At 42.3% G+C, this 20,362-nt stretch overlaps 1 protein-coding gene across 2 annotated transcripts in view; it reads left to right on the top strand.

The window, feature by feature from the left end:
- Nucleotides 1–20,362, top strand: part of LRRK2 (leucine rich repeat kinase 2) — a 96,886-nt gene that overhangs the window by 24,509 nt on the left and 52,015 nt on the right. For both annotated transcript variants that reach the window (XM_087935524.1, XM_026701233.2), the window contains exons 9-20: nt 256–398; nt 2,069–2,148; nt 4,218–4,327; nt 5,246–5,375; nt 7,265–7,389; nt 8,917–9,041; nt 9,476–9,620; nt 10,858–10,997; nt 12,260–12,388; nt 14,920–15,090; nt 16,588–16,846; nt 19,235–19,411. In XM_087935524.1, coding sequence (XP_087791650.1) covers nt 256–398; nt 2,069–2,148; nt 4,218–4,327; nt 5,246–5,375; nt 7,265–7,389; nt 8,917–9,041; nt 9,476–9,620; nt 10,858–10,997; nt 12,260–12,388; nt 14,920–15,090; nt 16,588–16,846; nt 19,235–19,411 — 1,734 coding nt within the window. The remainder of the gene's footprint in view (nt 1–255; nt 399–2,068; nt 2,149–4,217; nt 4,328–5,245; nt 5,376–7,264; nt 7,390–8,916; nt 9,042–9,475; nt 9,621–10,857; nt 10,998–12,259; nt 12,389–14,919; nt 15,091–16,587; nt 16,847–19,234; nt 19,412–20,362) is intronic.

The raw sequence follows: 20,362 nt of genomic DNA, 5'->3' as shown, positions 1-20,362 counted from the left end.
TTTACTTTCAGAAAAATCAATTTAGAATTTTAAGAGTAACTTAAGTCCAACTGTTAAAATGCTTTTTTTTTTTTGGTCTGGTTTTTTCTTTTCTTTTTTGTTTTGCTGGCCATGAGTATCTTGGTTCAGAAATAAATCGAGCCATTTGTGAGTGAAGTTGGTTGTTTCTTTACTTGGCTCACCTTGTTGCTGTGAAAATTAAACGAGATGGTCGGGTTTGCGAAGTTCAATAAATGGATCATTTTTCTCCCAAAGCGGAAACCATCTTTTTAAACAGAGATTTGGAAGAAAAAAAGGAAGAGGAGGGGGAGAAAGAGGAGGAGGAAGAAGAAAAATTATATTGGCTGGAGGCCTGCTATAAAGCATTAAAATATCACAGAAGAAATAGAGACATACAGGTAAAAACGCTAAAAACATGGACTAGGGCAGTGGGGACTAACCTTTTTCGGCTTCCGTGCCAACAGGGGTGGGATTCAAATTTTTTAACAACTGGTTCTTTGGGCGTGGCTTAGTTGGTAGGCGTGGCTTGGTGGTCATGTGACTGGGTGGAAATGGCTTGGTGGTCACGTTATTGGCTGGGCGTGGCCAACTCAATATCACTAACATCGAGATACGCATCTCCTCACCTGGCCTCTCATGACTGTGGGGATGTAGCAACAGTCGTAAGTGTGAAAAATGGTCATAAGTCACTTTTTTCAGTGCCATTGTAACTTTGAATGGTCACTCCACACAAGCAAAGTACCAGCAAAGGAGAGGAAAAAAACTCCAGAGAAGTTCTTGAGACAGGAAGACTAGTCCTGCCAAGAATGTAGTAAGGGTTAACTGAGAGGCAGTTTCTATAAGCAACACCAGAATGTTTCCTTCCTGCCTTCCTTACAGGATTAGACAAGTAATTTCTTCTAACAACTGGTTGTTCTGAACTGCTTAGAATGTTAACAACTGGTTCTAGCAAATAGGTGCGAACTGGTAGAATCCCACCCCTGGTAGCAATAATTGCATGGCCCGCTTGCTTGCGTGCGCTCCTATGCCAGCACCCAGAAGTCAGTGAGTGCTGGCACCCTCCCATGCCCCCTGCGCATGTGCACGCAACCCCCTCACGTGTCATGCACCTGCATGCAATCCCCTCGCACGCCGCACACCTCTGCGCATGCATGCGAGACACCCCTGTGCACTGCATGTCTTTGTGCATGGGTGCGCATTTCCCATGCAACCCCCTATGCCCCCTGTGCACGCACATCAGATACCCAACAATCAGCTGTCGGGTGGCGACGGTGCATGCGCAGTGGGGCTCTTCTGGGCGACCTCTTGCATACCGGGGGGAATGTGTTCCATAGGTTCGCCACACGGGACTAGGGCATCAAATACAAGTTAAATTTTGTGTAGGAAAAGAAGCTGTCGGTGCTAATTTTATTTTATGTCATTCTTAAAATACAAACTTCCCCCCAAAATACCCATTTTAACTAGAAATAGATATCAGTTATTTCCGTGGAGAAGCTTGAAGCAAAAAATTAAAATTTTAGTCCTTGACTTACGATCATAGTTGAGCCCAAACTGTCCATTGCTTAGCAAGACTTTTGTTAAATGAGTTTTGTCCCATTTTAGCACCGTTGTTAAGTGAATCTGACTTCCCCATTCATTTTTGCTTGCCAGAAGGTCACAAAATGTGACCATATGACCTTGGGACACAGTAACGGTCGTAAGTATAAACCAGTTGTGAATTTTGATCACCTGATCATAGGGATGCTGCAAAAGGTCGTTAAGTGTGAAAAACGGGTCATAACTCCCTTTTTTTGGTGCTGTTGTAACTTTGAACAGTCACTAAATGAACTATTGCAAGTTGAGGACTACCTGTGTTTCTGAGAATCCATCAGGTTTTTCATTTCTGTACATGATTTAATGTTAAAATGGTCTTGGTTTTATTTTATTTTATTTTTTTTGAAAAATAAAACTTTGTACAGGTTTTGAAGCCTTTTTTATTTTGCATAAGTCATGCCGGGGCTTGTGATTAGTAATGCTCTGAAATTAGGAAGTGCTGGCCAAATAAATACTTTTTATTCTGTCCATTTAGGAAGCTGCTTGCTGGGCTTTGAACAATCTCCTTATGTATCAGCCTACTCTTAATGAGAAGATTGGAGACGAAGATAAAAAGTTAGTGGCTTGAGTGCAAACCTTTTGCAATACCTTCGTCAGCTGTAAATAGTTTTATTTTACATTTTTCTTTCCCACGTAGAAGTAGAGAGGTTCACTTTTCTAGGTTCTATAATAGCTCAAAATTTAAAATGGACACCTAACATCAATCAAATGTCATCAGAAAAGCACAACATAGAATGTTCTTGTCCAATCACACTTGGCCAATAAAGAATTCTATTCGCACAATATTGGAAGGGTGAGGAGATCCCTGCAAAAGAAAAGATAATAACAAAAATTTTGGAATGTGCAAAAATGAATAAACTAACATTTGAAATTAAAGAAAAGAAAGACACTGAACATTTTGAGGTATTTTATTAATATTCTGTTCCATCAGTTAAACAAGAGAAATGGAAGTTGTAAATTCAAAGATTACAAGAGAAAGATCAATCTCACAATCAGGGTTGTTTATTGTAACTTATTAATTGTGATTAATTTTGATTACTTTTTCTAAACAAGGGTGACAGTGAATTACGTATTTCAGAGTTGGCTATCTGTCAGGATTCCGGCAGTTACTCCAATTAAATCATGAGTCTTGAGCCATACTCCCAAAACTAAAAAAGATTTATTTGAAGGTAACGTTCTACCTCCGGAATTTACCTGGGTGTAGCCAACTCTGAGATATGTAATTCACTGTCACCCTTGATCCTGCTTTTCCCCCCCACCCCTTGGGGTGTATCATCCAACGAAACACGTCCATAGCCAAGAGTCATTAATCATGCTCTCCAATTAGATTTTTGTGCGGCAGAAGCTTCAGTCATCTAATCAGTCTTTGAAGAAATATGAATGGAATGTACTTTCAATTCCACACTGCTGCCTGCTCTTTGAAACTCCCCCCTTCTTTCTGTTGTCAACTATAAAACGTGTATACAAAATGTTTTATGAGTTGACTGTATCGATGTTATGAGGGAAAAGCACTGTTATCATGAAATTATCATTAGAGAAGACTATTATCATGATGATGACGAATATTACTCCAAGAAATGTAACCAGGCAACACACTGTATATATGGATTTTGAACAAGTTGCGCTTTCTTTTTATTTATATGTTAATAAAAAATGTATTAATTAAGAATGTTGTTGTCCAATCACACTTGGCCAATAAAAAATTCTATCCTATTCACTTAAGACAAGGGTGTTAAACTCAAGGCCCACGGGTGATCTGGCCAGCCGGGTCCTTCAAACTGGCCCGCTGTGGTGTCCTGAAAATGGGGGCCCCTGGGCCTCTGCCAGTGAAAACAGAGCTCAGGAGGGCCACGGGTGACCCTCCCAAGCTCTGTTTTCACTGGCAGCGAGTTGCAGAAAGCCGTCGCAACCAGAAACAGAGCTCAGGAGCCCATTTTTCGCTAGCAGAGCACTTGGTCCACCACAGGCACCCCTGACACGAGTGTTGTCAAATGGCCATGCCCCCTGGCCATGCCCCCATGCCCCCCTAAGGTCAGACACAACCCTGATACGGTCCTCAATGAAATCGAGTTTGAGACCCCTAACGTAAGATGAACAATATTACTAAGGGAGGGAAGCATATTCCCTTTGTGTTGTGGATCACATTTTGTGGCGGGACCCTTAAGTATTAATATTGGGAAAAGCACGGAAAACTCACTTTTATACATCAGATCGCCTCTTCAAAGGGAGTCCTCAGCACAGGACCGCAATGGAGCCCTCAAATTTTGTCACTAAGCGAGACAGTTGTTAAAGTGGGTATTGATCACATGGCCATGGGGCTATTGTAACAGTTGTTAAGTGTAAAAAACAGTCATAATTGATACTTTTAAGCGGCTGCAGGTTGAGGACTACCTGTAGTTCTCGTTTAGTGACCATGTGAACACTGCAAAGGTTGTAACTGTGAAAAACGGTCCTAAGTCACATTTTCCAGCGCCGTTGTCACTGAGTGGACTGTTGTAAAGTTGAGGACTACCTGTGGTAACCTAGCTTTTAAAGTTATTTTTATATTAGTTTTCATTCCTATTCAAATAACTGCATCATGGGTAGTTTCCAGGGACATAACCCGATTGTTCTCTTCGTCTTAGATACCCAGCCCACAGAGAGATGATGCTCGCCATGTTGATGTATTATTCTTCCTCCAAAGAAGTATTCCAGGCTGCGGCCAATGCCTTAGCTACTCTGGCAAAGCAAAATGGTAAATAAAAATTTAATAATGCCTCTAAGCGGGGAAGGCTCAGAGGTAGTATTCAGCAGGTTCTGACCAGTTCTGGAGAACCGGTAGCGGAAATTTTGAGTAGTTTGGAGAACCGGCAAATACCACCTCTGACTAGAGATTTTACAGTATCCTTCCCCTGCCGTGCCTACCAAGGCACGGCCACAGAACTGGTAGTAAAACAATTAGAATCCCACCACTGGGAAGGATGGCATTGCAAAACCAGTCCTTAATATGTTGAGGCCACTTGGAGGTTTATCTGTGTCCTCAGGGTCGCCTCAACGACTTTCTAAAAGGATGCAAATGACCAGCTGTCTATAAAGGAATATAAATCCTTCCATTCCCCCACCATTCAGTCAGAGCTGAAGGAGTTCAAAGCCTTTATTGTCATTGTACATCATGTATACAACGAAATTGGTTAAGCTTCTCGAATGAGAAGTGAAACATCTTCAAAAGAAAAAAACCAGAGTCCAGTTGCCTCCTGAAAAAGCACTTTCGGGACAACTATGATCTAGAGGACTGAGAATCTCTACAGACCTTTAGTGATACAATTTGGGATGAATGTGGGAGTAGGAATGGATTTCCAAAGAAAAAAAAATTGCAGACTATAGGAACCATTTGCACTACTCAGGTGACCCTGAGGACACAGTCAAACCTCCAGGTGGCTCCAATGACCCTCTAAAAGGATGCAAACGATCAGCTGTATGCAAGGAATATAAATCCTTTCGTTCCTCACCATCCTGTCAGAGATGAAGAAGCTTCTTGGAGGAGAAGCAAAATGTCTTCAAAGAAAAACACGAAAGCCCAGTTGCCTCTTGAAAAAAGCACCTTTGGGACATTCTAAAAGTTAGGTGCGTTGCATTTAGTCTATATCATTTCTTTCTTTTTGTCTTACTGTAGCACATTCTCGAGAAATTCTCTTGGCCAAAGGGATACACATGAACGTGCTGGAGATCATGAGAAAACATTCAGATTCCCCTGAAATTGCAGAAAGTGCTTGCCGATTGCTGAACTGTGCTTTCGAAGGAAGGTAACGAAACCTGAACTCTGAACAACTCGATCCCAAATCAGCAATCCTCTGGGTTGATCCTTCCCTGGCTTTGTGTTTCTTCAGGGATCGTTCCACGTCCCTAAAATTAAGACCTCTCTGGCTACGCGCTCGGTTTTACGCAGAGGTGGCCTTTAGCAGGTTCTGACCAGTTCTGGAGAACCGGTAGCGGAAATTTTGAGTAGTTCGGAGAACCGGCAAATCCCACCTCTGACTGGAGATTTTACAGTATCCTTCCCCTGCCACGCCCACCAAGCTACGCCCACAGAAGAGGTAGTAAAAAAATGTGAATCCCACCACTGGCCACGCCCACCAAGCCATGCCATGTCCACCGAACCGATAATAAAAATTTTTTAATCCCACCACCCCCACCAAGCCATGCCACGCCCACCAAGCCATGACATGCCCACCAAGCCACGCCCACAGAACAGGTAGTAAAAATTTGAATCCCACCACTGGCCATGCCCATCAAGCCATGCCACGCCCACAAAAGTAGTAAAAAGTTTGAAACCCACCACTGGCACATGCGGCCTCCCATGCCCTATTTTGGCTGCCAGAGGCACCGTGGACCGGTCCTTTGCTATTTCCACACCGGTCCCATGAGCCAGATTTAAGTACCTCATGGGCCAGATCCGGCCCATGGGCCTTGAGTTTGACACCCTTGTCCTAGATCAAGAGTCTTCAAACTTGGGAAATTAAAGACTTGGGGACTTCAACTCCCAGAATTCCTGACTGGGGGAGGAATTCTGGGAGTTGAAGTCCACAAGTCTTAAAAGCTGTCAAGTCCTAGATGCTGAGGTCCCGGAAAGTGTTCAGAGAAGCTGTCATGCCTCTGGTGGAGACTGACTCTGAGGGAGAGGAAGAACAGCTGACAGGGAGTGGAAGTGTGATTCAGAAGGTTGTGGAGAAGGCTGGGGAAGGGCAGAGGCCAGCTGGGCAGTCAGAGGAAGAACCAGGCCCATCCTATCTCCATCCTAGGGCACGCAGGGAGGAGAGGATAAGGGAGAGATGTGGTCTATTCAGGAGGAGAGAACCTTGGTCCTCTTCATGGGCTGCAGCTGTGACAACTGGATAAGAGGACGGACATGCATACGGGCAAGTGCTGGAAACAAAGCATGGAAATATCTCTAGTTTATTGTTCCTCTCTGAGTTTGGCATCCTTTCCAGTGTGTGTTCTGATATATGTGGACATCTTCCAGCCCTTATCTTGCCTGGTTTGTGTGGTTTTTTTTACTCTTTATAATTTAAACGGAATTTCCTCCTCCTTGTAACTGCTTGTGTGAGAGTTTTTTGTCTCCATCAAGGATATTTGGAGCTTGGAAGTGAAGTGAAGGAATAAAAGGGGATACACCTGTTCTTTTGTGACTGTGTTTATTTTGTATCCCACCCTGGGTCATTACAGAAGCACAACAAAGATGCTAAGTGGGACTGGAGGCTAAATTGTAGGACAAACAGTTGAGGGAGCTAGATATGTCTAGTCTAACAAAGAGGAGAATTAGGAGTGAGAGGATAGCTGTATTCCAACACCTGAGAAGCTATCACAGAGAAGAGAGGGTTGACTTGTTCTTCAAAGCACCTGAGAGATCCCACCTAGAAATAAGGGGAAATCTCCTAACAGTGAGAACAATTAATTGACACGGAGGCCCAATCAATCAGTGTGCCTCCAGATCGTGTGGGTGCTCCATTGCTAGAGGTTTTCAAAAATAGAGTGAACAACGGTTTGACCAGCTTGGAATAAGGTCTCCTGTCCTGAGCAAAGGGGTTGGACTAGAAGACCTCCAAGGCCCTTCTGGCTTATGATTCTATGTTCTAATAAATGAATAGGTTACCAAGTAGTTGGTATTTTAGCATTTCCGTGATTTATGTTCCAGTTTCTTACAGTTGGATATCATGATCGCTGCTGCATCTGGATGTATGAAAACTATGAAGAAACACAAAAACTTGCCATCGGTACAGTTGGAAGCACTTAAAGTAATTTTATGTTGCATGGTTCCAGGTAAAACACCTTAGAAGATAGTAGTGTAAACTAATCCAAACTAGGTACTACAAATAGAGAGTCTTGTTTATGTCTTCTTTCTTTCTTTCTTTCTTTCTTTCTTTCTTTCTTTCTTTCTTTCTTTCTTTCTTTCTTTCTTTCTTTCTTTCTTTCTTTCTTTCTTTCTATCTCTCTATCTATATCTATCTATTCTATATCTATCTATCTATATCTATATCTTTCTATCTATTCAATATCTATCTATCTATCTATCTATCTATCTATCTATCTATCTATCTATATTTTGAAAGAGAGGGAAGATGAGAAAACCAGGTACAGATAAATGTGGCAGATTCAGCAGCAAATCTGAACTATCACAAAATAAAAATATTCTAATACATTATTCAAAATTTATAATATTGTAAGAGGCTTACTGCACACTTTCGATTCAAAATGAGATCCCATTTCAGCTAAAAATCCTTGGTTCAGCTGTTCAATTCATTAAAGTTTGTGTTGAAATGGTTTCCTTAGAATGACTTTGAACAATTATTTAGAGAATAGAAATCATCTGAATGCGTCAGTAATGGGACATTTACAATGAAGCGTGGTTAAGATCAGAGTTCTCGGCTGTTCCTCTCATCAAAAAGTTGTTTGCAAATTATCAGGTATACAAATATGTAGGGTGCCCAGCATGGAACAAATTAAACAGAAATCAGTGGTGGTAATTAATTTACAATAATGGTTTCTCTCTCTACCTTGCATTTTTAGTAGGATAGCATCTTAAAATAAGTTTATCCATTCATTCTTTCTGTTTTAGTCTATACTTACCGTAATTCTTCTCATTACTGAATCACTGGATAGTTTTCTTTTAAAACTTTAGGATTGAAATGTAATGGCTCAATTTGTTTTTGTTTTGTTTTTCCTATACTTATTTCATAAAACTATTTATAAGCACAAAATGATTGCCTGGTCACCTCCTTTGAGATGCCTCCAACTCAAAACCTGGGTTAGAAATCTCTTAATAGCACTAAATCATTAGGAATTTTCTCCAAAGAGTTCATTGCATAAGATTTTGGACTATAAAATAATAAGTGTAAGAATATGTGTATAATTATTATAAAAATTGAATAAGAATATGGATAATATTGTTTAATATGACAGGAGAATATTTAAAGAAAAACAAAATAAGCTATAATATCAAATGTGATGGTATAAAATAAGAGTAATGAATATAGAAAATGAATACGTATATGGATAATATTGTTAAATAATGTATGAGACTATTTAAAGAAAAAGGTAATAAGTAATAATATGATATAAATTTGGATATAAAAGTTGGTATGTAATTTTGGTCTGGAAATGTATGGAAATGTAAAAACCTGGAACCATATTGTTCACCTAATGAGATGTTTTATAAAAGATAAAAAGTAAAAAAAATATTTAAAAAAACAATAAGTTTTGTTCTTTGTGTGTGAGTGTGGGTATGCATGTATTTGATGCATTTCAATTACAATAATCGCTTTTACAAATTGTTTTCGCATGTTGCAGAAGGGCTAAAAAATCAGCACCATGTTGGTTCAGAAGACACTAACCAGAAAACCATGCTAACACTTATGAAAAGTCAGTTTTTGTTAGAAGGAGGTCATTCACTTGTCCTTGGTGCTCTGAACACGGTACAGTTAATTTTTGTTACATCTGTTTTATTGTAGTCACTTTGTATTTAATAGGTAACTCTTTTCAATATTACAAGCTGGTTATAACAGCTAAATAAGGTCTGAGTTGCATTGTCTTCATAGAAGTAAATCAGTCTATGAAATCCTTTTAACAACCCGATAATCCCTTGTGGGTGGAGTCTGGGCAACTGAATGGAGCTGAATGTTTACTGGCTGGATGCCTTTCCTGTCGCCAATGTGGAGTTTTGTTTTCCACTTATAAGTGTGAGAAACAGTCATGGGTTACCTTTTTCAGTGCTGTTGCAACTTTGAAAGATCACTAAATGAACTGTAGTTAAGTCGAAGATTGCTGGTATTTTCATCAAGGGTCGATAAATTGAAGATTTATATAATCAAATATAACCATCTGCTTTTGGGTTTTTTTTTCCTTCTAGTTTATTGGAAATCCAGGCATTCAGAAATGTGGACTTCAAATACTCTCCACTATAACAGAACGTCCGACTTTATTACAAATGTTATCCAATCTAGGAATGGCAGATACTCTACTCCACACACTACAGATGTATCCAGATGATCAAGGCAAGCAGAAAAACCATTTATTTTGAAACTGAGAATGTCCGGTCATCAAATCAAAAGCGTTGTCAACCTGGAGAATGTGCAGATGTATGAGCCGAATTCCCAGGATTTTCTGTCATTGTTTTGAGATGCGTATGATGGGTAGACATATTTTAGAAGGTTGATCCAGAACAGGGGTTCCCAACCAGGGGTACAAGATGGTATTCCAAGGGCGTGAAAATCTGGGTTTAGAAGTTTCAAAATTATAGTGTACACTCTGTTTCCCCAAGAATATGACCTATCCTGAAAGTAAGGCCTAGCTTGATTTTTACATGTGCGCCCAATATAAGTCCTACTGTGATGACCCAGGGTGGGATACAAAAGCAACAAAGTCACAAAAACAGGTGAAGTCCCTTTAATTCCTTCAACTTGGCTTCAAAGCTCCAATTATCATTGACTGGAGAACTCAGATAAGAACTGAAAGACTAGAATTAGTTCACACTTTGCTTCCAGCACTGGCCCATGCGCAGTTTGTCCTTTTAAACAATCCTCACAGCTGCAGCCCATGAAGGGGATCAGGGCCCTTTCCTCTCCCGTGGACCATGCCATTCACATTTCTCCCTTATCCACTCCTCCCTGCGTGCCTTAGGATGAAGAGGGGATGGGCCTGGGTCTTCCTCTGGATGCTCAGCCAGCCTGTGCCCTTCCCCAGTTTCTTCCACAACCTTTAGAGCCACATTTCCACTCCCTGTCGGCTGTTCCTCCTCTCCCTTGGAATCAGACTTGGAGTCAATAGGGGCATGACACCTACCCCGCCCCCAAATAAGCCCTAATTAAGATCCTGACAACTTGAGTGCACAGGTAAAAATTAGGGTGGGGGGGTGGAGCTGCCCTACTACTTACCTTTGGACAGTTGTAGCCAGGCCTCGCATATCCTGACACCTGCCTTGCTGGCCCATTTCTTCTGGAGCTGGCAAGGCTTTCCTGAAGGCCTCTGTAACTGAGAACAAAGCTCTGGATCGATCTGTTATCGGCTGCAGAGGCCTTCAGGAGAAGCCTTGCTGGCCGCAGGAGAAGAAGTTATCAATGGCAGTGATTCACTTAACAATGGGGCAAAACTCACTTAACAAATGTCTCGCTTAACAACAAAAATTTTGGCCTCCATTGTGGTCATAAATTGAGGACTATCTGTACCGCTATTGCTATTGTGTGCTTGATAAGTACTTCCATTGTAATATTCCCAATTTTCTTTTCTTTCTAGAAATACAACGCTTAGGTTTAAACTTTCTGGGATCCTTGGTATCCAAAAAGATCTTATGTTCAGCTACTTTCTATGCCTTGGTATCTCCTTTGGTCTCGACGTTACGACGCTTTAAGGATGTTGTCGAAATTCAGATTCAGGTAACAAATGAAACATCAATTTGGGCAGGAAGATTCTTGCGGAAATTCAGATGTTTGGTATTTTTTTCCCCTCTTTGAGTTGAACCAAGAGCAACCAAGATGATCAGGGGACTGGAAGGTAAAACAGAAAGAACAGATGCTGGAATTGGGTATGTCTAGGCTAATGAAAAGAAGGACTCGGGGAGACATGATAGTGATATTCCAGTATCTGAGGGGCTGCCACAGAGAAGAGGGAGTCAAGCTATTCTCCAAAGCACCAGAAGGCAGAAGAAGAAACCATGGGTGGAAACTAATCAAGGAGAGAAGCAACCTAGAACTAAGGAGAAATTTCCTGACAGTGGGAATAATTAACCAGTGGAATTCTTCTTGCCTCCAGAAGTTGTGAATGCTCCAACACTGGAAGTTTTGAAGAAGAGATTGGACAACCATCTGTCTAAAGTGGTATAGGGCTTCGTGCCTGACCATGGGGTTGGACTAGAAGACCTCTAACCTTTCCAACTTTGTTATTGCATTGCATTGCATTGCATTGCATTGCGTTCTGTTCTGTTCTACTCTTCTCTACTCTACTCTACTCTACTCTACTCTACTCTACTCTACTCTACTCTACTCTACTATATTTCTATTCTATTCTATTCTATTCTATTCTATGCTTCATTCCAATATCTAGTTTATTCTACTCTACTCTATTCCATATGCTATTCTATTCCTATTCCTATTCCTATTCTATTCTATTCCTACTCCTACTCCTACTTCTGTTCTGTTCTATTCCATATGCTATTCCTGTTCCTATTCCATTCCATTCCATTCTATCCTATTCCATATACTATTCTATTCCTATTCCTATTCTATTCCTATTCCTATTCTATTCTACTCTACTCTATTCCATATACTATTCTATTCCTATTCCTGTTCCTATTTCTATTCCTATTCCATTCCTATTCCTATTCCATTCCATTCCATTCTATTCTATGTTTCATTCCAATATCTATTCTGTTCTGTTCTATTCTATTTTATTCTATTCCATTCTATTCTATGCTTCATTCCAATATCTATTCTATTCTATTCCATTATTCTATTCTACTCTACTCTGCTCTGCTCTACTCTACGCTATTTGAATGCACAGGTAATCCTCAATGTAAGTCCATGATAGAATCTGCCCATATTGGAACCAGATAAGGAATGTTCAAATCTCAAACTCTCCCTTCCCGATTTATTAACGGTACATTTGAGCCGATGATACTTTTTTTCCCATTGAATTACAGGGATTTCAAATGATTGTAACCATACTCCAGTCATCCCCTTGGTTTGCAAAGCTGCTCATACAGGAATCGTTCGAGATCTGCCTCTTCTACCAGCTCTCCATGTGTTTTAATGAGCAAAGAGATCAGCAGGTGATTTGTAATTCTGGTGCACAGGTAGTCCTTGAGTTACGACGGTTCAGTTAGTGACCGTTCAAAGTGACAACATAACTAAAGAAAAAGCAACCTGTGAATGCTTTTCCATCTTGTTGACCGTTGCAGCATTCCTCCCCCCCAACGGTCACGTGATCAAAATTCAGATGCTTGGCCACCGACTCGTATTTACGATGGTTGCAGTGTCCCGGAAGGGTTACATGATCCCCTTTTGTGACCTTCTGACGATCAAAGTCAATGAGGGAAGCTCGATTCACTGAACAGCCACGTTACTAATTTAACAACTGAGAGGATTCATTTAACAACCATGGCAAGGAAGGTTGCAAAATGGAACAAAATTCACTCAATCACTGTCTCACTTAGCCAGACAGATATAGGACTCAGTTATGGTTGTAAGTCAAGGTCTACCCGTATTCTTCTTGACTCCTTTTGAATGGGTCTCAGCTCTTCAATTCATTTCTTTTAACCCTCCTGGGAAAACAACCTTTAATCTATGTATATATAAAAGCGAAATACCACTCAGGCATCATCACAAAATCTCCAGAACCGTAAAGCCTACAAACTTGAAATTTGGCCCGTATGTTCCTCTTGGCTCCTAGGTGCTCACTAAGAAAGGATTTTTTCCAAATGACCATCAGAGCATTAGTATTTTCTATATTATTATAATTAACACGCTCTGATGCTAAGGAGTTCTACTCCCCCTCCCCACCTGAAAAGAAATCTCTTCCAAATGCAAAACACAAGCAGAGGAAAGGAGTTTCAGTTTTAGTTTCACAGCACCAAGCAGCTTTAGTACAGAACAGTTGAGCCAAGCCACGCCCAGGCTCCTTGCTGTCTTCTTGCTCACACAGCAAATGCTGTTTCAGTTTCCAAACAGCCCTCAACTCACACACGCTGACCGGACGCTAGCCAGATGAATACCGATGGATGCTGGTAGGCAGAGACAGAATTTTTTCCCCCTTATTTTCCTCCCCAAAAACTAAGCCCGACCACAGTTTCGTAGCGAAGCACGGGTATCCAGTTAGTTTATGAAATACCTTAACATTAAAGTAAGTGAAACCTCAAGTGAACAGGTACCTAAGTTTCTTTTTTTTATGTTAACATTTTTATTGAGTTATACAGTAATACAAAATACAAAGTAAATAGGAAAGCAGTGGGAAGGAGAAGTGAGGAAAGATAAGAAAAAGAAGAAAAAGAAGCGTGTCCTTCTGACTCTCTCTGTTACCAAGAAATAACGCATTAACATCAAATCACAACTTTTTTGCTTTTTCCTAATAATATAAACAAGCCATTTCTATAAAGATCTATCTATCTATCTATCTATCATCATTTAACGACCCCATAATCCCTTGCAGGGTTGAAGTCTGGGCAACTGAATGGAGCTAGCAGAGTGTTTACTGGCCAGCTGCCCTTCCTGTCATCAATGTGGAGTTTTGTTCAGCAGATACATTCTAAGTGTGCCCAGAGAGAGAAATATCTGCTGCTACCTAGGATCAAACTCACAGCCTCCTGATTGTGAGGCGAGAGCTCCACCTCTAGGCCATCGCACCACTACGTATAAAGATCTTATCAATCTAATAAAGTGTGCAGCAGCTGCTAAAAAAAGCCAACGCAGTTCTAAGCTGCATAAGCAGAGGGATAGAATCAAGATCACGTGGAGTGTTAATACCACTTGGTATGACCACATCTGGAATCCTGCATTCAGTTTTGGTCGCCACGATGTAAAAAAGATGTGGAGACTCTAGAAAGAGTGCAGAGAAGAGCAACAAAGAGGATTAGGGGACTGGAGGCTAAAACATAATGAAGAATGGTTGCAGGAACTGGGTAGGTCTAGTCTGATAAAAAGAAGAGCTAGGTATTACAGGATAGCAGTGTTCCAATATCTGAGGAGCTGCCCCAAAGAAGAGGGAGTCAAGCTATTCTCCAAGGCACCAGAGGGCAGGACAAGAAGCAACAGATGGAAACTAAACAAGGAGAGAAGCGACTAAGAACTCAGGAGAAATTTCCTGACAGTGAGAACAATTAACCAGTGGAACAACTTGTCTCCAGAAGTTGTGGATGCTCCAACACTGGAAGTTTTTAAAAAGATGTTGGATAACCATTTGTCTGGAGTGGTGCAGGATTTCCTGCCTAGGCAGGGGGTTGGACTAGAAGACCTGTGACCCTGTTTCCCCCCCCTCCCCCCCTGGGTATGTCATAAATCAGATTCTCCAATTGAGCACATTCACAGGTTGGACGTCATCATTCACATTCTCCAATTCAATATATTTGCGGGCAAAAGCTCTTATTTTAGCTACAATATTTTAAAGATAAAGAGTTGAAATGTACTTTTGCTTTCAAAGTGCTGCACTGCTCTTCCAGATGTCCTTTCTCCCCCACCTTCCTTTTTTATGGCAACTACTAAAACAGGCGTAGGAATGTTTTATGAGTTGACACTTATATTCTTTTCTTTAATCAAAGTGGTCAACAACACGCACCCAAGTTTCAATCCCCTCTTGTTCCTGTTTCAGTTTCGAAGTCTTTGCTTTAAATGCTTTGCCAAAATAACTGAACACGACGACTTGAAAAACCTGTTGCTGGAGAAGGCCTGTGAGGAGTGCAACACCTTTATGGCCGAGTGTTTGCTGCTCCTGGGCGCCGACGTCAATACAAGCTCGAAGGAAAAGTCCTTAATTTACGACGTACGTAAGTTAAAACCGCGGGCAGGCAGGCTCAGATGTAAAACTCCCTGGTTTTAACGTATTGGTGTGAACCCTTTATTGCTCTCCTTAAAATGGCAAGAAAGACTTCAATCCAATGTATTTGGCAAGGTTTGGCAAAACTTCCCAAAAGTGCTTTTTTTTTTTCTTTCCAAAAGACAACTGGACTTTCTGGTTTTGCTTTGAAGACATCTTGCTTCTCATGGAAGAAGCTTCTTCAGTTCTGACCGTATGGTGGGGAATGGAAGGATTTATATTCCTTGCAGACCTTTGGTCATTTGCGTCCTTTTTAGAGAGTTGTTGAGGTGACCTGGAGGTTTATCTGTCTCATTACAGATTTAAAAAAAGCATCTTTGGGACAACTATGACCTGGATGACTGAGAATCTCCATAGACTTTTAGCTATGCACTTTGGGGTGAACACCCTTGGAATGGTGCAGGAGTACGAATGAATTTCCAGAACGGTTGCAGACTAGAGGAAACCATGTGCGCTTCAGTTTGAGATGCAGACAACACAGACTCATCCCCAACAGCCTGTGCATGTCTTCGACAGGGAAGGTTGATGCAGGGCAGAAAACATCCTTCAGCCAAGAAGGCTCCACACCCATTTTCACCGCTTAGGTGACCCTGAGAACAGAGCTAAACCTCCAAGTGCCTCAACGACCCTCTGAAAAGGATGCAAATGACCAGCTTTGTCTGCAAGGAATATAAATCCTTCCATTCCCCACCATCCGGTCAGAGCTGAAGAAGCTCCTTGGATATGAGAAGCGAAACGTCTTCAAAAGAAAAACCCAGAAAGTCCAGTTGCCTCCTGAAAAAGCACCTTTGGGACAATCATAACCTGGAGGGCGGAGAATCTCCGTAGAGAGTTGCCTGACTTGTTTAAGCCATGATTTATTACGTGAGCTATTGAGGCTGTCCACATTCACATAAAATATGGTTTGTAGAATACAGTGGCTGTGTTTTCACATCCTGCTATACCAGGATAGACTCTATTAAAAGGAATCTCCAGCACTGATGAAATTAATAATTCTCTTCTTTCTTCTTTCTCCTCCGCCCTTCCCCTTCTCTTCCTCTATTTCCCCTTCTTCTGCTTCCCCTCTTTCTCCCTCTTCCTCCCTCCTCGTCCTCCCCCCTCCCCCCTTCTCCTTCCTCCCGTCCTCCTCTTCTCCTCCTTCCTTCCTTCCCCTTCTCTTCCTCTATTTCCCCTTCTCCTCCTCCTTCTGCTTCCCCTCCACTTTCTCCCTCCTCCTGCTCCCCTCCTCTTCCTCCTTCCCTTCTTCTTCTCTTCCTCTATTTCCCCTTCTCCTGCTTCTACTTCCCCTCCTCCTCCTCTCTCCTCATCCCCTCCTCCTCCTCCTCCCCCTTCTCCTTCTCTTCCTCTATTTCCCCTTCTCCTGCTTCTGCTTCCTCTCCTCCCCCTTCTCCTCCTCTCCCTCCTCCTCCCCTTCCCCTCCTCCCCCCACCCTCCTTCTCCTAGGTATGTGAGAAAGGAAGCAACCCCAAAGTGGTCGAACTCCTGCTCAACAGTGGTGCCCGGGAACAAGACGTTAGGAGCGCTTTAGCAGTCAGCATGAAGAAAGGGGACAGCAAGATCATCAGTCTGCTCCTGAAGAAACTTTGCCTGGACATGACCAACCGCAGCATTTGCCTGGGAGGGTTCGGTATCGGGCGAATGGAACCTTCTTGGCTGATCCCCTTGTTTCCAAGCAGACTTCCATCCTCCCAGAAGCCAACCAGTATGTCTTTGTAGAAGGGATGTTCATCTTTAACATAGGTGGAGTTGTCAGGCTCAAAACGATCGGACCCACCGGTGTAGAGTTCAAACTAGTACTTTATTCTGGTCTGCCTATCATACAGGTAGTTCTCGACTTGACAATGGTTTTGTTTAGTGACCGTTCAAAGTCGCAACGGCACGGGAAAAAGTGACAACAATTTTACACACTTACAACCGTTGCAGCATCCCCATTGGTCGCGTGATTGACATTCGGATGCTTGACAACCAATTCACATTTATGATGGGTCGCAGCGCCCCGGAGTCCCTTTTGCGACCTTCCAACAAGCAACGTCAATTGGGAAGCCGGGTTCACTTAACAACCAGACTACTCATTTAACAACTGCAGTGATTCGCTTAACGAATTTGGCAAGAACATTGGGGCAAGGCTCACCAAACCAATTTCTCACTTAACAACATACATTTTGGGCTCAATTGGGGTCGTACGTCGAGGGCGTCCTGTATTAAGGCAAAAACTTAATCCCATCGTTTTGTAGCGCTGCATTATTTTGAGGTGGGCCATCAAAGCTTTCCAGTTGCTCTGAACTTGGAATCGAACTATGTTGAACACTGCCTGTATATTCAAATTACTCACGGCTCTGAATGCAGCTGTTGCATGTAGTACCGCAGGGGTGTCAAACTGGGTTTCTTCGAGGGACGGATTAGCGCTATAACAGACAACAAATAATCAGAGTTGGAAGGGACTTGTAGGTCATCTAGTCCAACCCCCTGCCCAAGCAGGAGACCCTACACCATTTCTGACAGATGGCAGTCCAATCTCTTCTTGAAAGTCTCAAGTGATGGCGCTCCTACAACTTCCGAGGGCAACTTCTGTTCCATGGGTTGATTGTTCTCACTGTCAGAAAGTTTCTCCTTAACTTCCAGGTTGAATCTCTCCTTGTTCAGTTTCCATCCACTATTCCTGTCTGGCCTTCAGGTGCTTTGGGAAATAGCTTTACCCCCCCTCCTCTCTGTGGCAGCCCCTCAGATATTGGAAGACTGCTCTCCTGTCTCCCCTGGTCCTTCTCTTCACTAGACTAGCCATGTCCAGTTCCTGCAACCGTTCTTCCTATGTTTTAGTCTCCAGTCCCCTCATCATCCTGGTTGCTCTTCTTGCCACTTTTTCTAGAATCTCAACTTCTTTTTTTATAGTGTGGTGACCAAAACTGGATGCAGTACTCTAGGTGTGGTCTTACTAAGGCTTTATAGAGTGGTATTGATCTTGATTGTATCCCTCTGTTAATACAATTTAGGATTGCATTAGCTTTTTTGGCTGCTGCTGCACACGGCTGGCTCCTAGTTAGCTGGTTGTCCACGAAGACTCCAAGATCCCTCTCACAGTGACTGCTATTGAGCCTGGTTTCACCCAGTCTATATGTGTACTTTTGGTTTTTCTTGCCAAAGTGTAGGACTTTCCTTCTCTCTACGTTGAATTTCATTTTGTTAGTGTTCTAATCTGTCAAGATCCATCTGGATCTTGAGCCCATCTTCTTGGGTGTTAGCTATTCCTGCCAGCTTAGTATCATCTGCAAATTTGGTAAGTTCCCCTTCTATTCCCTCATCTATGTCGTTAATGAAGATATTGAAGAGTACTGGGCCTAAGATGGAACCTTGTGGCACTGTAGATCTCCTCCATGGGCTGGGGGAGGAGGGGGACGAGAGGGATGCCTCTTGCAGCACATTGCCAAGCAAAATGGGACGCAGGGAGGGGCATTTGTGTCCCCCCGGTGGCCCATTTTCGGCCTGGACAGTCTCCTGCAGCACTTTGCTGCCAAAAACAGGGCCCAGGAGGCGCTGTGGGCCAGTCCTTTGCTATTTCCAGACCGGCCTCTTCCGCCAGATCTAAGCACTCCACGGGTCAGATCCAGCTTTTTGGGCCTTGAGTTTGACACCCCTCTAGTACCGGTATGTAGTCTGTGTCAACTCATAAAATATTTCTAGGGTCTTTTTAGAGTTGCCAACAGAAAGGGTAGTGTAGCAGCTTGCAAAACCTAAACTGCATTTCATCATTGTTTTCAAAGATAGTAACTAGGTGACTGAAGTTTCTGTTGCACAAAATTCTAATTGGAGAGCATGATTGATGACTCTTGGCTATGGAAGTGTCCCATTGGAGAATATGAATTACGATACACCCAGGGGGTGGGGGAAAATCAAGGTCAGGCGTGACAATGAATGATGTGCCTCAGAGTCGGCTACCCACAGGCAGTGCCGGATATGTTAACTCCCAATAATTCCTTTTGAGGTTTTGGAAGTTTGGCTCGAGACTTATGATTGAAATGGGGGTAACTGCCGGAATCCTGACAATCTGTTCAATATTTGTGAAATAGTATTACTTTTCTTTCTTGTATGTAAGGTTCAAGTTCTGCGTTGGCCGTAATGGTCCTTCGATACCAGAGGACGAGTAGTTATGAAGATCAGTCAAGAGGTGACGTCAATAGCCAGAACGATGAAATGCAGAATGAATGGACGTTCTTACCTGACCCTTTAGTGGACAATGTTTTCTCGTTGACTGATGACATAGACAGCGAAGGTACGTGCGCTTAACGAAATGAACAGATTTATCTCTCTGTGAATATATCAACACTAGCATATAAAAAGAACACACCCCGTTGGGTGTATAAGCATGGAAGTGATGTGTGTACATCACGAGGGTGTGTGGGATTCTAAAGTTTTCTACAGCACATTTTTTTAAAAATGTTATCTCTGCCTCCATTCCTCTAGCTGTAGCGTGCAATGTTATAATCTAATCTGCTTTAGTCTGCACATCTATGCATAATGGAAAACTCAGAATATATTGTGTTAATTAATTTCACTGCAACTCGGAATTTGTAAGTCAGAAGTGGCGAGTTATTCTGTATTGCATGAGAAGGACTGACTTAAACATCAAGTCGTGAATTTATATTTTCTGCATTTATCCTATGTTGTCTGATGACCTTTAATAAGTATGATGACCCGGGGCATGGCCCAAAAGCAACACAGTCAGATAATCAATAAGTCCCTTTATTAGCTCCAACTTTGCCCTCAATGTCCAGGTTACCTTCTGGCTGGAGAAAGACTCTCCCAGGAACAGCCTTTGGCTGCAGAGAATCAAGTCCAAAACATGGTCAACAAAAACTAACTATAAGTCCAATCAAGGCAAAATGAGGTTAATTAGTTTGGCAGGGCATGAGCAAGAATTCCAAACGTGAAAGCACAGCAAAACTCACAGGGTTGGGAAGACGCAAGGAAAACAGATAAGCAAAGACAACACAGGATAAAGTCACCTTTGCTCCCAGAAGCTGCTGCAGTCAGCATTCACTTCTTATAAACTTTCATTCCCAGCTGTGGCTAATGAAGGGAATCAGGGCCCTTTCCTCCCCCGTAAGCCATGCAACCCACGTTGCTCCCTTCTCCGTTCCTCCCTGCGTGCCCTAGGATAAAGAGGGTGGGCCTGGGTCTTCCTCTGAACTCTCTCTCCCTTGTTCTACCTCTCTCCTGCTCT

This window comes from Pseudonaja textilis, chromosome 5 (assembly GCF_049901715.1).
Source record: "Pseudonaja textilis isolate UNSWEBS1 chromosome 5, rPseTex1.2, whole genome shotgun sequence".
Lineage (NCBI taxonomy): Eukaryota > Metazoa > Chordata > Lepidosauria > Squamata > Elapidae > Pseudonaja > Pseudonaja textilis.
This window is presented reverse-complemented; position numbering and strand designations above follow the sequence as displayed.